The sequence below is a fragment of the Ambystoma mexicanum genome, chromosome 7p, assembly GCF_040938575.1.
Source record: "Ambystoma mexicanum isolate Mex_15411 chromosome 7p, UKY_AmexF1_1, whole genome shotgun sequence".
Lineage (NCBI taxonomy): Eukaryota > Metazoa > Chordata > Amphibia > Caudata > Ambystomatidae > Ambystoma > Ambystoma mexicanum.
Window position 1 is genome coordinate 949,922,202 of NC_090939.1, and position 15,837 is coordinate 949,938,038.

The 15,837-nt window shown below is 47.6% G+C and overlaps 1 protein-coding gene across 4 annotated transcripts in view; it reads left to right on the top strand.

The window, feature by feature from the left end:
- Positions 1-15,837, top strand: part of PDK3 (pyruvate dehydrogenase kinase 3) — a 1,369,253-nt gene that overhangs the window by 265,292 nt on the left and 1,088,124 nt on the right. For all 4 annotated transcript variants that reach the window (XM_069637291.1, XM_069637294.1, XM_069637292.1 and 1 more), the window contains exon 2: positions 8,255-8,396. In XM_069637291.1, the coding sequence (XP_069493392.1) occupies positions 8,255-8,396 (142 nt within the window). The remainder of the gene's footprint in view (positions 1-8,254; positions 8,397-15,837) is intronic.

Consider the following 15,837-nt stretch of genomic DNA (forward strand, 5'->3'; position numbering starts at 1 on the left):
GAGACGCAGTCCTTACACTCCCTTCCGGCCGTTAAGGTCTTCCTTAAAGGACGTCTGCGTACATACCCGCCTATGCCCACGCCGGTTCCAATCTGGAGCTTGAACACTGTGCTAACAGCCCTCACGGAGCCTCGTTACGAGCCCATCCACAGGTGCGACATAAAACTCTTGTCATGGAATACGGCTTTCTTGATAGCCATTGCTTCAGCCAGGAGGATCAGTGAGTTACAAGCCTTATCTTCTGAACCTCCCTTCACCTTGTTCCATAAAGACCATGTCATTTTAAGACCACATCCTAACTTCCTTCCAAGGGTAGTATCGTAAATGATGCTCACAGAACGCATTGTCTTACCAACTTTCTTCCAGAATCATTCTTCGGAAGCAGAACGAACATTGCATTCTCTGGACATAGCAAGAGTTTTAAAGTTTTATTTGCAAATGACTAGAGAGTTCCGTTCTTCAAATAGACTGTTCCTCGCCTTCTCTGGCCATACAAAGGGCCAGCATATTTCTAAACAAGGTCTGGCGCGCTGGGTCTCTTCTTGCATCATCCACAGCCATCTAACGAAAGGTGACCACCTTCCCAAACCACCCTGAGTGCACTACACCAGAGGGAGAGCGGCGTCAACAGCATTCCACACAGGGTGGCCTTGAAGGACATATGCAGAGCCGGCACGTAGAGCACTCTGCACACATTTGCTAAACACTACTGCCTGGCTGAAGATACCAACAAAGAAACTGCAGTTCGACAGGCAGTGCTCCGCCATCTCTTTGCATAAGGTAGGACCAGCTTCCTTTTCCCATCTTTCCCCGAGTATGTAACCGTTGTGTTGCTGCATGGTAAAGGTTTGATCAGAAATATGTTTTCTGTATTTGCATATATGGATATGATGGTGGCATATTTTTAACTGCTTGGTATTCTATTTAAGCCTCTGAATCTATGAAAGATCCAATGCTGGAGAAGTCTTAGTTACTTACCTGTAACTGTATTTCTCCAGCATGGGTATCTTTCATAGATTCACATGCGCCCACCCTCCTCCCCTGAGAGGCTGCTCCTACGCTCCGCATCCATCATACTGTAGTCTCTATGGTTCAAAATCTGAAGATGGCTGCCTGGGGCAGAGCTTAAGCTCTGCCACCTCATTGGTGGGGTCATAAAGGACCAAAGTGAGGTGGAGGGACTACACAATAGAATGGCTCACAGGCCATAATAGACTATGTACATGCATTTCTATGTAGCAATGTGTGTATATTAAAAAATAAATGTAATAATTATTTTCATCACTGAGGATTCTCAGTCTGATGACGGGGAGTATTCAATCATGTGAATCTGTGAAGGATACCAATGCTGGAGAAATACAGTTACAGGTAAGTAACTAAGACTTTTTGAGTAATGGTAATAATATTTTTCTTCTCAAATCACTATAGGCCGGATAGAATAATACAAAATGCAAGAAGTCCTTCTCGGGCCATTGGCAACATGGAAATGCTATAGGCTGTTCATTATGCGACCAATTCTTGGTTCGTGCCCCGAGCCATAGAGAATTGAAACCGGCCCGCCCGTGTTAGCGCCCATCGATCAGCAAGCCTATGGCTGTGAAGCAGGTATGGCTGGATGCCCTCGGTAGTTGTTAAAATGATATGCCTTCTGTTCACTGGGATCCCCAAATCAGAAACTTCCCTATTTGACACAAGGATGGCATTATATTGTTGCTTATATTTGTTTACTAAACAGGGAGACAAGAGGATTGGCAAACATAACAAACTCTCAGAGTGTAACAGAGTAATACATTTCTGAATGTCTAAGAGCCACAGAATTTTCTGTTTAGCTGAACTAGTCACTAAAGCTCTTACAATTGTGTGCGATAACGTGGCTTTGGGATTTGACCATATCGCCAACCAGTGAAACAGGGGTGCCATCAACCACTCATCACCAATATGCGGGCACCCCAATTCCAAATGCGTGTCATAATTGGGTTCCGATTGTGGGGGGCCCAGCAATTTCTTCAGGAAGGTATTCTCTACATTTTCAATGTTGGCAAATTTCTCCATACCCCATAATCGGTACAGGTTTTAGTTTCGGCTCTGTACACCTCCATGATTAGGTTAATGGGCTGTCCTAGAGAAAACATTTGAAACTGAGACAGGCCCCCAAGAGCCTGCCTCATTCTCAGACATTGTTTATCCACATGACCAAGCCCCCGCCAGTTTTCACTAAAACAAACTCCAAGGTATTCAAATTTACTGACCCTGGGTATGGGCTCTCCACCACTCCAAATTGTGCACATTCGGAGTTGTTTAGCCCCTGTGCCTCTACACGCCATACTGCCGATTTATTAGAATTCACTGCCAGTTTGTGGTTAGACATAAACTGAGTATAGGCATCCACCAATAGTTCTAAGGCTATGAGGGTGCAGGCAATTATAACCATATCGTCAGCATACCCCAATACTGGAAGAGGAACTCCACCTACCCTAATAAAACCTGCATGGGTTTCAACCAGAGCCTGGTATACTCCATGTATGGGGGATAGAATATAAAATGTCCCAGCGATGGGACGACTTGATAGCTTTGGGTGTGCTTACGGATGCGGGCGTAGTCCAAATTACAGCTAAGCTAGCAGCCCTCTATAAATGTAATATCCAGACAGTTATTGGAAAGACAAAAGATTTGGTAAAGATGAATCTTGTACCTAATCTCTTAATTGTTTCGAACACTGCCACTTAGTATTCCTGACTGAACACTTGGGCAGCTACAAAAGGACATTATCTGGCAATGGAAGAAACCAATGGTTGCCGGATAAGTGCTCCCATCTAATTGAATGTGGGGGATTAGCATGCCCAGACATCCTTAGATACTGCAAAGTCTCCCAGTTACAGTTACTGAGAAAACGTGTAGGCCATACAGTGCCTAAAGTTTGGAAAGCAATTGATGAAGACGTGGTGGCACAACCTCTTAGACAGGTGATTGGTTGCCCCCCTGGTTGCCCCTCAGGGCCAGACAACTGGCGGTAAAAGAGCTGCAGCCTATAGCTTCAGTGATGTAGGTCTGGGACTGGCTTTTGACTAAACTACGGTTCACAACTTTCCCAGGGCCGGCCACGCGTATACATGGGAATTCTCAATTCATCCCTGCATTTAGGAGCTCAAGTTTCCAGAATTGGGAGAAACGTGGATGTGAGATTATAGAAGACATCTATACTAGCTGTAGAATACAGTTGTTCCAAGAATGCAAAGACCGCTCTGACATTAGCAAGAGTGAGAGGTTTAGATACTGCCAGCTTCAACACTGGGCAATACACAGCAAGCTCAGTTTGAGACCCTGATCTTCTCTCTCACTTTGACTAAAGTCCTTATCTCTAGAATATACAATCTCATGTTTGCGTAGCCCAAGGTAGGATAGTGTTCGCAGAATAAGAGCGTGACCTAAGGATCAGGGGGAAATTATACACAAAAGAGAGTGGGAATACATTTAGAAATTAATACTTAGTTTATCTGCCTATAATCGGCATAGACAAGAGCTGTATAAAATGCTGTATAGGTGGTACTCCTTCACACAACCCCTCTAGGCTGAGAAAATATAGGGCGGACGGGTCAGAGCTCTGCTGGCAGGGATGTGGAGAGGCAGGTACATTCATGCATATTTGGTGGTCATGCTCCTTACTGGGACCTAGTGTTCAAGGAAATAGAAGAAAGCCTTCAGATCCCAATTTCTAGGGTCCCAGTGTTGGGACTCCTGGGTACACAAGTGTAACAGACGAGGCTACCCAAAAGTGCTGCAGAGTTTGTGGGGAAGGATCTTCTAGCGATGAGTCTTACAATAGTTCAATTGTGGAGGTCCCAGAAATGCCCGGACCTAGCAGACTGGTACACTAAGCTATGAGGCATCACCCTGAAGGAAAGGTTGGCCCGTTCACTAAAGGGAGATCTCACTAATTATGCATCGATACAGGGCCTGTTCTTGTATTCGGAAGCATAACAAGGATCCAACGTGCCCCACTAGGTTAAGGTTTCTGGGCCTTCTACATATATGAAGCTGGGGACAAAGGGGTTACATCTAAGGAGTGGAGGACTTCAATAAAGGTATCAGGCGCTCCTCTCCAGAAGGAACATGGCATGATAACCTGTTCTGAAATGAGAGTTTGCAGCACACGCTTTTTGCACACTGTACCTTTCACAGATGGGAAATAACCATTTGCATATCAGTCTTTGTCCCGCCAGTCCAGCACCAAATTTTTTTTAAGGAGTGAAGGACAATTTGACGGTACGAAAGAGGCCCATTGGCAAGCATACTCGGTGTTGGATACCCTAAACGCCTGCGATCATAAAGGCACAACGGGAAAGTGCTGACCAATAAAAAAACTCTTGCTTCTCTCTGTTCAGGGTAAGGGGTGGGAGTCGGGGACAGGGGGGTTATTCATGTTTCTCGTTGGAAAATACAAATGTGCGACAGTGGCTTGGGGTTATACTGGTTCTGTATATGTTGATCCAAAACTCTGTCTAATGCTGAAGGATTACTTCACTTTGAAAGTGCGAACAAAAAAGATTCACAACAGGTTAATGGGCATTTCTCCCCTCCCACATTCCGGGTCCTTGTCAGGCAGTCAATATTATATCAACCTCCTGCCACTTGTCAGGGCTCACGCCTTTCCCAGTGGTTGCTGGTCTCGGAAACCTTGGATTATGGATTGACAATTCCCTTAGGATTCTGGGAGGTGCGTAGGCACACCTTCAGGTAAGCCTGTTAGGGAGAATTCTCATTCTATGGCTAATTTCCCTTACTTTTAGAGTCCCCCGGCAGCTTTGCTGGATTTGAAGTTTTTTTTTTTTTTCTCCTGCTAAGTGTGACTCTTTTTCCCCACTCTTAGGCATATTTGCTATGCGTGTTCTAGGCTATTTTTTGTGTGTTTAACGTCTATGGGGTTTATCTCACCCCCATAGGAACCATCTTTATCCACATGTGTTACACAGCACCCTCCATGCAGTGACACAGGGGTGTCGTAGCGACCCCAAATCATAGACTCCATACCCTGGGACTGACTACTGTCTCCCAGGGCATGTAAATTCCCAATCTTTATGAACAAAACCAATACAACCCATCTTACTATAGAGGTACTGGCAAGGGTTAATAGTTTTTCCCTTATGTTCCTTTTCGAGAGGGTACCGTACAGTCCCTCTCTCAAAAGTTTCTGGCTGGTGGCAGTGGTTAATACCAAAAATATTCGACCACAAATATTTCCCTATGGTATTTTCCCATTGTTCGAGGCTACCACATTTACTGACAGCCTCCAACATACCGCCGCTTTATTTTTATATTAACTTTACTCGGGTAGGTTTTATTTTCCAGAACTTTTATATAAATTCTTTCTCGTGTCTTTCTCTAAACTCCTAACCCAGGTCGGGGATCCTTTGTTCGTCCTTTTGGCGGCCTTCTGCCAAGAAGCCCTCCTTTCGGCACCACTGAGTCTGGGGTGGATCCATTGTGTGGGAGGGGGAGTAGGACCCCTGGACAGGGTTGCTTCAGCAACACATGTCTCACTCTGCCCTGATAGGCTGAGGGTCTCCCGCCAGGATGACCACTCCACTGTGTGAGTGACAGCTAGGCTGTATGAATGGGGATCTTTTTGCATAAAAGCAGGATCCTGAGGACTGGAAGAACAAGACGTCACCACTGGAACTAAGAAGCCGAAGAGGAGAGAAGCCAAAGACATCTGCAACAACTAAACCACCGGTGAAGCCCTGCTGCAGCTTCTCGCCAATTATCTCCACACAACGAGAGAAGATCTTCATCTGCAAGAGCCTTCTTCCCTTGAGCTGGTGGGGCCAACCAGTTTGCCTATCGCCTTCCTGTACCTGCCTTGGTCGAATCTCCAGTACCCTGTACTCGGAGACCGGATAGTCAGGCACCCGTCCACCTGAACTGCGATTTAAAGGAGCGTACTTTTTATTCGTTGGGCAGCACCGCGGCTGGTTTCATCCTGGGCAGTGCAGTAACTCGAACCTTCCTCCACGACGAGAGCCTCTCTTCCTCTGCTGAATCTCCCGAACTGCAAGAACTGCCAGGAACAACCGCCACCGCAGGAGCCTCTTCTTCATTTTAAGGTACTTTGTTCCGTCAGGCCGCCCTTTTTCGTTGGTAGCCTTAAAGGTGTTTTAAATCCTTTAGCCACCTGTTGGGTTGGCCGCCCCTATCTTCTAACATTGTCTTTCACCTTCTGCATCCACCTTTTCGAATCGTTTAACAAAGACTGGACTACAGCTACTGACTCTTGCACAGGCCTATTGACTCTGGCTGGATTGTTAGAACTTCCTTCTCTAGATTGCTTCTCAATTAGAACTGTGTTGGTGCACCCACTTCTTATAACCACCTTCTTCTTCCCACTTTTAAAACTTGTGAAGTGCCATTTTGCTCGGTTTTCATTTAAGTATTATACAAACTAAAGTGCTGCCTTGCCTAAACTTGTTCACAAACTTATGGGAAGTGTTGTTAGGGTGTGTAAGAAGAGATTTCTGTATAACTTGTGTTTTCCCTCCCTTGTGAGAAATTGATAGAGTACCATTTGTGTTTGGTTTTCACTGTGCTGTTTTTTGCTCAGTTTTCACTCTTGCTCAAACTTGTCTACAATTTAACTAGGGAGTTGTGTATACTTTTCTTGACTGATTTTAACTTGCTTTTATAAGTGTGATTAATGTGTTGAACTGGAAGTGTGTAATAAATATATATATATATTCGTTTTAATACAAAGTTTTGGTCAGTACTTCCTTGTACCCTAGTATTGTAGTCCTATTGTGTAAACCGTGAATACTGCTCATCTCCCTCTTGAGATAAGTCTGACTACTTAGCCACAGCTACCAACTAAATCTTTGTGGTACAGACTGATACCAAAGGGGATTTATTGCTCATACCTGTAGTGTTAGGGGCTGATTCATGGAATTATTTGCACCGAAAAAAGTGCGCCATTCTGCCCGCAAATCCCTGTTTAACAAATGGGGATTTTCGGGCAGAATGGCGCACAAATCCCCGTTTTTCGGCGCAAATAATTCCATGAATCAGCCCCATAATCTTCTGTAGTGCTCCCTAAGGGAACTGCACAGGATTCTGCCTAACAAAGCTCATTTTCACGGCATCCATTTTTTAGCAACTCTCAGGGTTTCCCTTAAAGCCTTCAGGCCTTGCACTCCCTTCTTCTAAGCAGTAGCTTTATTGTAGTATCTCCAGAACTCATAGTTTCCCCAGGCTATCTGCTACCCTGCTTTCCTTCTTCCGACACTATCCTCTTATATCAAGGGAGTGGGGTTTGGCACGTCTGCTTGCACCGGGATCCTCTGTCACTCTCTCTTCCACAGCCGTTTTATATACACCCTGGATTAGAGGTATTTCTAGGTTTTCATCTGATTGGTTATTCACCATGCCGTTTCGAATTCTCTCTTGTGATTGGTTATTCTTTTGGGGACTTCTAGTTGGACTTACTAAATGATTGTCCACGCCAAGCATTGGTAAATTACCTAACTAGCGGTTCAGGCTGAATTGTGAGGCTTGAAAGGCTTCTGTCGTTCTCCGATTGGCGGTCTGCAATGCAGTGGTATAAGTTTAACCAGGCAGGTTTTCGGATCGCTCTGGTGTTTCTGCCAGCTCTTATCAATGAGTGTGTTTCTTCTGTTGGTTTCGCTCTTCTTGTTCCTCACTCAGCTGTAAGTTGGTGGTTCTGTTCTTAGAGCCGCTTTGACTCCTGGCAATGCATTGTGGCTTATTGAGTCATTCGGATAAGTAGACTAACTGCCTTCCTTGGGAAAGTGTTAACCATGTCTTGTGGGGGACAGCAAGCAGGCGAGATCCTTCCTCATCTATCCTGTGGGAGGTACATCAGGTAGCAGGTCGGACCAGCCTATTCATGTAGCTCGCCACAGAGCACAACATTGTAATACCAGCCATAGAAAAGAACTTGAACCAGTCATCATAAATATTTAAGTAATTGTCCCAAATTAATAATAATAATATGCAAGATATGTTCTCATAATGCTTGACACTCTAGTCTTGCCGTAAAATGAAGATTACCCTTCCCTCAATGACTGTAAAACCTTCATTTTCATGTGTGTAAAGGTGAGGAAATAGGTAAAATTGTTTGTAAACATGCCATATAGAGTTCTTCAAATCCGCCTTCCACATATATCCTCTTTCACAGCAGCACCCTTAAAAAGTGATGAAGTATCATTTTCTGTTATGTTTTATTGAAGCCATTTATTTTCTCAAACAGGGCGTGATAATGCATGTGAGAAAACATCCTACCTGTTTCTGCGAAAAGAGCTTCCTGTGCGACTTGCCAACACAATGAGAGAAGTGAACTTGCTGCCTGATAACTTACTGCAGAGGCCTTCCGTGAAGCTAGTTCAGAGTTGGTAAGTTGCATAATTGGAACTTGAAGTTGACATGCGAGTCGGTTGTTGTTCGCTTGATGTTTGAATACTGTAACTACATAACTTAAGTCATCTTAAGGCTTCTAAGTGGCTTCTAAGTGCACTTGTGAGATGCAGATCGTTTTGCGATGCAACAATCATATTGTATATATCGAACACGATTGTTAATTTTTATGCGTTCTTAAATGTAATTTAATTTGGTGGTGTGGCTTGGGTGAATATTTCTGCCTTACCCATGTTCAGTATTGTATGTTTTTAGGGTCATATTTGTATGCATTTTTGTGATGTTATGTAAAAGTCACTTTAATAGCTGCATGTCACTATATTGAATTTTCATTTGTTGTTGCCCAACGTCTTTCCTAAGATTTTTGGTATATATCGTTTTGCCATATCTGCGTAAGTTGGTTTGTACAGGTATTCAGGTATAGCGCAGGTTTCGTCCAGAGCACTTTGCTAACAAGCACAAATAGCCAGTTAGCTCTCTGGAAAATGGCTGATACTGAATGCATCCCACAAGTGAAGCCTTTCAAATGTCAACCCAAAGAATTGCAAACTAGATTGCTGTGTCCCAAGTGAAACTGTTCTTTGCTCATTACACCCATTGGGATTGTATTATCTACTCATTAGGGTACTCCGTTCTCTGAGAAATTCATGCCGCAATTAAGCTTTTAAAGGAAAGATGAGGTTTCTTGAATCTATAACAAACAAGAACAGGTGGGAATTTACCAATATGTTTTATACCCTTAATATAAAAGTGTTGACTTATACAGAGATTTATGAAGCTCATGCATAGTAGTGCACAGTATTGTTAATCTGACCATTGCTGGCAGTTAGGCAATTTAGATGTATTAAGGTTATCTAGAAAGTGACCCTTTTGCCCACTTTAAGTACCCTTCCCTTTTTGTTTGGTTTTTGTATTACTGAACTATTTTTCCCCACTGAGTTCTATCTAGTTCTGTGTGCGAAAGCAACTTATGCATGGAACCTCTGGAGACCCTTGTAGCCAACACAATTGAAGACTACGACCAGGGCAACATATCGTCTCTCTGGATCATTAAGCTGGCCTATTATTATCATTATGATTATTATGGAATTTTTAGGAAGCCAAGAAACAGTTTAATAGTCACAGAGGGAAGTACATAATGAGGAAAGCAGAGATGCAAAGGAGTGGGGCGCCAACAACAGGTGATTGGGAGGGGTGTGTAGATTGGCAGCAAGGGATCAACAGCAACAAATGGGAGAAAGCGTGGGAAACGGATTGCCCAGTCTCTGGTTAGGTGGGAAGTGTGTGGGCATGGGTGGACCTACACCAGGCCCAGTAGGTTGGTCTAGTTCTCCTTGGTGGCATGTTAGTTTAAAACATTGGCTACATGTGCTATAGTCATTTTGGCTCACAGGAATCGGTTGTCTTCCTTGGAGGGATCAGTATTGAGTTTCTTGTTCTTTGAAACTCCATTAGCCAGACAAGAGTGCTTTTTTGCATTTGTCTGAATGGGTGTAGAACAATAATCATATTGTAATGCCAGAAGCTCACAAAGGGGTTGAGTGAGTGTATCTTAGGGTGGGGGTCGGCTGGGATTCACTTGGAATTTACGTGCACTGAATTTGTTCTCACAGAGATGCATGCAAATGTTGGTGTGGCTGACCAGCACTATGGTGGTTTGAGGTTTAGAGCGAGCCCTTAATCCCGATTTAAGTCAACACACTGCAGCAGTTCATTGTTGACCACAGGGATCCTGAACCACGTAGAGCGGGTGCCTTGCTCACGAAAGATAAAAGGCTCTCTGTCAGCATTCTACTCACCCATGGTCATTTGTTCCATGCTTTGGAGCCCCCTTCCTCCCTTGAATACCTATCCTGTTTCATCTGGCCGGGGACATCAATATCTCCAGCTGCTGATCTGCACTGTTCTCTGCAATCTCCAGATCGACATGCATACTGTAGAGTAGTCTTCAGCATCTAGTCTTAGAGGTCCCTTCAAGTCTTCTTTGGGCTACTCCATCTCATGGAGGCCATTGCACCAACTTTGAACTTACATCATTAGATAGCTTTGGACCATTAACTTCTATTTGGTCATAGACTAACACTGGGGTATTATGCTTTTGAAAATTCTAGTGGTCTGTGACCCATACCAGAAGAAGCGTTCAACTAAATTGAACATTTCATGACTCTGCGCCGTCCAAGTTGTCTGTGCTTGCTATATTTCTAAAAACTTACTTACCTGTAATATTTTATAGTTTGTACTATGAACAACTCTTATATGAAGAGCTGTCTTTATAGATATATTGTGCAGACATTCTCGTATTTTGTGCTCATCAAAAGTGTTTACTATATCTTTAAGCCATCTTTCACTTTCCAAGAGGCCTTGCCAATCCAGCCATATTACCACATGGAGTATCCAGATAGCTTGGAGGAAAAGAGCATGTAGGCCAATATTGATTGATTGATTGTTTATTTGTATAGCGCCTATACACAATGTGTTTCAAAGTGCTCCAAGGAGGGAGGGAACATGGGAAAATACAGTTACATTCTTATAGGTCCTTGAAACAAATCAGAATGTGAGAATAACTATCATGCATGGAACAATAAGGGATAGTAGGGGAAGGAAAAAAGGAGACAATACTAGCCGTAACATTACTATGCCTGACGACAATTATTGCAGTGCAAGAGTGACAAGAGGAGGGGGGGGAGGGGAGGGGTGTGGAAGGGGAGGGAAGGGAAGAGGAGAGGAACAAAACAAGTGACTATCTTAAGGGTCAACGCCTGATCAAGGTAGTGCTGGGAGGGAGAGGGAGGAGAAGACGAAGAGGAAAGGGGGGTGGCGCAGACAAGCTCTTAACAAAGGTCAAGGGGCAATGATAAGAGTAAGGGGAGGGCAAGATGGCTTACAGAAGAGAAGGACACGGGGGCCAGTGGGGGCACACAGAAGGACACAGGAGCCAGTGGGGGCACATAGAGGGACACATGAGCCAGTGGGGGCACATAGAGGGACACGGGGGCCAGTGGGTGCACACAGAAGGACACGGTGGCCAGTGGGGGCACACAGAGGGACACAGGGGCGGTACACAGAGGGACACGGGGACAGTGGGAGCACATAGAGGGAAACCGGGGTAAGTGGGGGCACAGAGAGGGACACGGAGGGCAGTGGGGGCACACAGAGGGACACGGGGGCCAGTGGGGGCACATAGAGGGAAACCGGGGTAAGTGGGGGCACAGAGAGGGACACGGAGGGCAGTGGGGGCACACAGAGGGACACGGGGGCCAGTGGGGGCACACAGAGGGACACGGGGGCCAGTGGGGGCACACAGAGGGACACGGGAGCCAGTGGGTGCACACAGAAGGACACGGTGGCCAGTGGGGGCACACAGAGGGACACAGGGGCGGTACACAGAGGGACACGGGGACAGTGGGAGCACATAGAGGGAAACCGGGGTAAGTGGGGGCACAGAGCGGGACACGGAGGGCAGTGGGGGCACACAGAGGGACACGGGGGCCAGTGGGGGCACATAGAGGGAAACCGGGGTAAGTGGGGGCACAGAGAGGGACACGGAGGGCAGTGGGGGCACACAGAGGGACACGGGGGCCAGTGGGGGCACACAGAGGGACACGGGGGCCAGTGGGGGCACACAGAGGGTCACGGGGGCCAGTGGGGGCACACAGAGGGACACGGGAGCCAGTGGGGGCACATAGAGGGACACGGGGGCCAGTGGGGGCACATAGAGGGACATGGGGGCCAGTGGGGGCACACAGAGGTTCACAGGGGCCAGTGGGGGCTCACAGAAGGACACGGGGGCCAGTGAGGGCACACAGAAGGCCACAGGGACCGGTGGGGGCACACAGAAGGACACAGGGGCCATTGGGGGCACATAGAGGGACATGGGGGCCAGTGGGGGGTTCTCAGAGGGACACAGGGGCCTGTTGGGGCACACAGAGGGACTCAGGGGCCGGTGGGGGCACATAGAAGGACACAGGGGCCAGTGGGGGCACACAGAAGGACACAGGGCCAGTGGGGGCACACAGAGGGACACAGGGCCAGTGGGGGCACACAGAAGGACACAGGGGCCAGTGAGGGCACACAGAGGGACACCAGGGCCAGTGGGGGCACACAGAAGGACACAGGGGCCACTGGGGGCTCTCAGAAGGACACAGGGGCCACTGGGGGCACACAGAGGAACACAGGGACCAGTGAGGGCTCACAGAAGGACACAGGGGCTTGTGAGGGCACACAGAAGGACACAGGGCCAGTGGGGGTACACAGAGGAACATGAGGGCCAGTGGGGGCATATAGAGGGACATGGGGGCCAGTGTGGTCACATAGAGGGACATGGGGGCCAGTGGGGGCACAGAGAGGGACACGGAGGGCAGTGGGGCACACAGAAGGACATAGGGGCCAGAGGGGGCACATAGAGGGACACGGGGGCCAGTGGGGGTACTTAGAAGGACACGTGGGCCAGTGGGGGCTCTCAGAAGGACATGGGGGCCAGTGGGGGCACACAGGACGACACAGGGCTCAGTGGGGGCTCATAGAAAGACACGGGCCAGTGAGGGCACACAGAAGGGCACAGGGGCCGGTGGGGGCACACAGAAGGACACAGGGGCCAGTGGGGGCACATAGAGGGACATGGGGGCCAGTGGCGGCTCTCGGAAGGACACGGGGGCCAGTGGGGGCACACAGAGGGACATGGGGGCCAGTGGGGGCTCACAGAAGGACACAGGGGCCAGTGAGGGTACATAGAAGGACACACGGGCCGGGTTGGGCACATAGTGGGACACAGGGGCCAGTGGGGGCACACAGAAGGACACAGGGGCCAGTGGGGGTACCCCGACGGACACGGGGGCCAGTGGGGGCACACAGAAGGACATGAGGGCCAGTGGGGGCGCACAGAGGGACACAGGGGCCTTTTGGGGCACACAGAGGGACACAGGGGCCAGTGGGGGCACACAGAGGGACATGGGGGCCGGTGGGGGCACACAGATGGACACAGGCCAGTGGGGGCACAAATGGGGGCCAGTGGGGGCACATAGAGAGACACAGGGGCCAGTGGGAGCTCATAGAGGGACATAGGGGGCCAGTGGGGCCTCTCAGAAGGCCACGGGGGCCAATTGGGGCACACAGAAGGATACAGGGGCCATTGGGGGCACATAGAAGGACACAGGGGGTCAGTGGGGGCACACAGAAGGACACAGGGCCAGTGGGGGCGCACAGAGGGACATGAGGGCCAGTGGGGGCACACAGAGGGACACAGGGGCCAGTGGGGGCACACAGAGGGACACAGGGGCCAGTGGGGTCACATAGAGGGACGTGGGGGGCCAGTGGGGGCGCATAGAGGGATGCGGGGGCCAGTGGAGGCACGCAGAAGGACACGGGGGACAGTGGGGGCACACAGAAGGACACGGGGGGCAGTGGGGGCACATAGAAGGTCACAAGGGCGGCTTGCGTACCGTGGTGGGTAGACCGGGCCGTTGGCAGTGGTGGCCGGCTCTGCCTCCCTGTTGCTTCGATAGGCTAATGAGCCAAGTGCAACCAATGGGAGGGGGAGCAGGGCCAGGCCACAGCAACAGATTGTGATGTGGAACAACGAGGGCATTTTGAAATGGCAAAGTACATGGGGCAAGGGCTGCAAGATGCCCAAAGAACACACACAAAGGAAGTCCATGTGAAGAACACTTTATGAAAATGGAATACTCGGCAAGCAGCATCAAAGAAGCATATTTAAATGCATGTTGTCAATTTTTCTCAATGCAATGTGATCGCGTCAGCGAGCGCTCCAAAATTCATTCAAAACTTACCTCATGAGATCTTGAAGGTGGGGAAGCATGGTGAGGTAGGTGAAAAGCCTCTATGGAGTACACAGGTGGAGGGAGCAGGCAGCTGGGAGAATGCAAGAAAAATGCCTTCAATAGGTTGATATATCTGCACTTTAGGAAAAATGCCCAAGTAAGCTCTCCCTAACTGTTATTTGTACAGTGAAACGTTGACCACCTCGGTGGCCTGTCTGTGCTGGTTTGAGGATGGTGAAAGGGTCCATGGCTGTCAGATATGTTGGAATAACCAAGTCTTCATGGCTCATCAGTAGGCCAGATGGTCAGTGATGGTTCTGATCAGTAGGGGGAGCCTGTTCCAACATCTGCAAGTGAGGCTCAAAATCTGTGACTGCCAGTTTGAAAGATAAGGTAGCGGGCATTGTGGAAGAAAAGAAGAGGTGTCTGTATGTGGCATATTTTTTTAATTCCGCGTCAGATAATGGCGGTCCAAATTTGAAATAAGTTCTGGGAGCAATGCACATAGCCTTGATTTTGTCGTGTTTTGCAATGGTCCAGGTAGGGAGGATAGCACATGGGCTATGTGCTTGCATCTTTTAAGGTGTAGGAAATGTTGTGCAACAGCGTACTGAACTATCTGGAGTCTTTTATGAAGGGTGGTGTAATGCAAGTATGCTGATATTGTAATCCATTCTGAAAGAAATTAGGGTGTTCATTTATGACTATGGGATAACATGAAGAAAGGACACATTCCATTGACAGTTCAAGTATTTTATAACCACTGTGTTTATTTGGGTAGACAGGGGAAGCAGTAAGAGTATAGACTGATGGCCAGATTTGTGATTATTCGAGTTGGTTGAGGCCAGGGGCCAAGCCGTCTGGTTGTCATGCATTCAGTGGTTGATGGCTATACTACAGGAGCAGAGGTTTGATTTGGTTGCTTATAACATGCAGAAAAGAGTATGCCTTGCAAACATAATTGATTCTTGACGTAATAACACCCGCCAAATGAGTCTTCAAGCCTGCAAAGGAAATGTGCATGTCAGTCAAAACCCACTACAGCATAAGGTTTTCAGGGCTTTCCTGCCAGTGGAGAACAAATCTGTGCATAGCTGCAAAGGAAGAGCTTTGCAGCGTGTATGTCGTTTGGAAGGGGCAAAGCTTAAATTACCTCTAGTTTTATGTCTCAAGGTAAGCTGTAACTGAACTGCACAGGACCAAACATTTCTTTGGGGCAGATGGAGGTTATGCTTATGAGCAAGGCAGTATGGGGCTAACTCATGAGCATACTTAAAAAACAAATAGAACTGGAGCTTCCTGTGAACAGGTAGCCAATGCAGTGTGTGCAGAATCGGAGAGCTGGAATATAATTTTCAGAGTCCAGAGAGTAACTGCACCACAGCATTTTGCATGAACTGGAGACAATGTAGTAGGTAGGCTGGGATCCCACGGTTGAGTTTGAAATTGATGAGAGATCCACCAGCACCTGATGAAGATGATAGGAAATGAAAGGTAGAGCTTCCCAGTTGACACAGCTTAAAAATCTATTATATTACCATAGGGTTGATCGAGCCATCATGCTTTAGTCACATAAAAAAAAGAAAAACAGTTCACAATCAAAACCGTTAACAATATCTGTATTTACCTGAACAGATCTCAT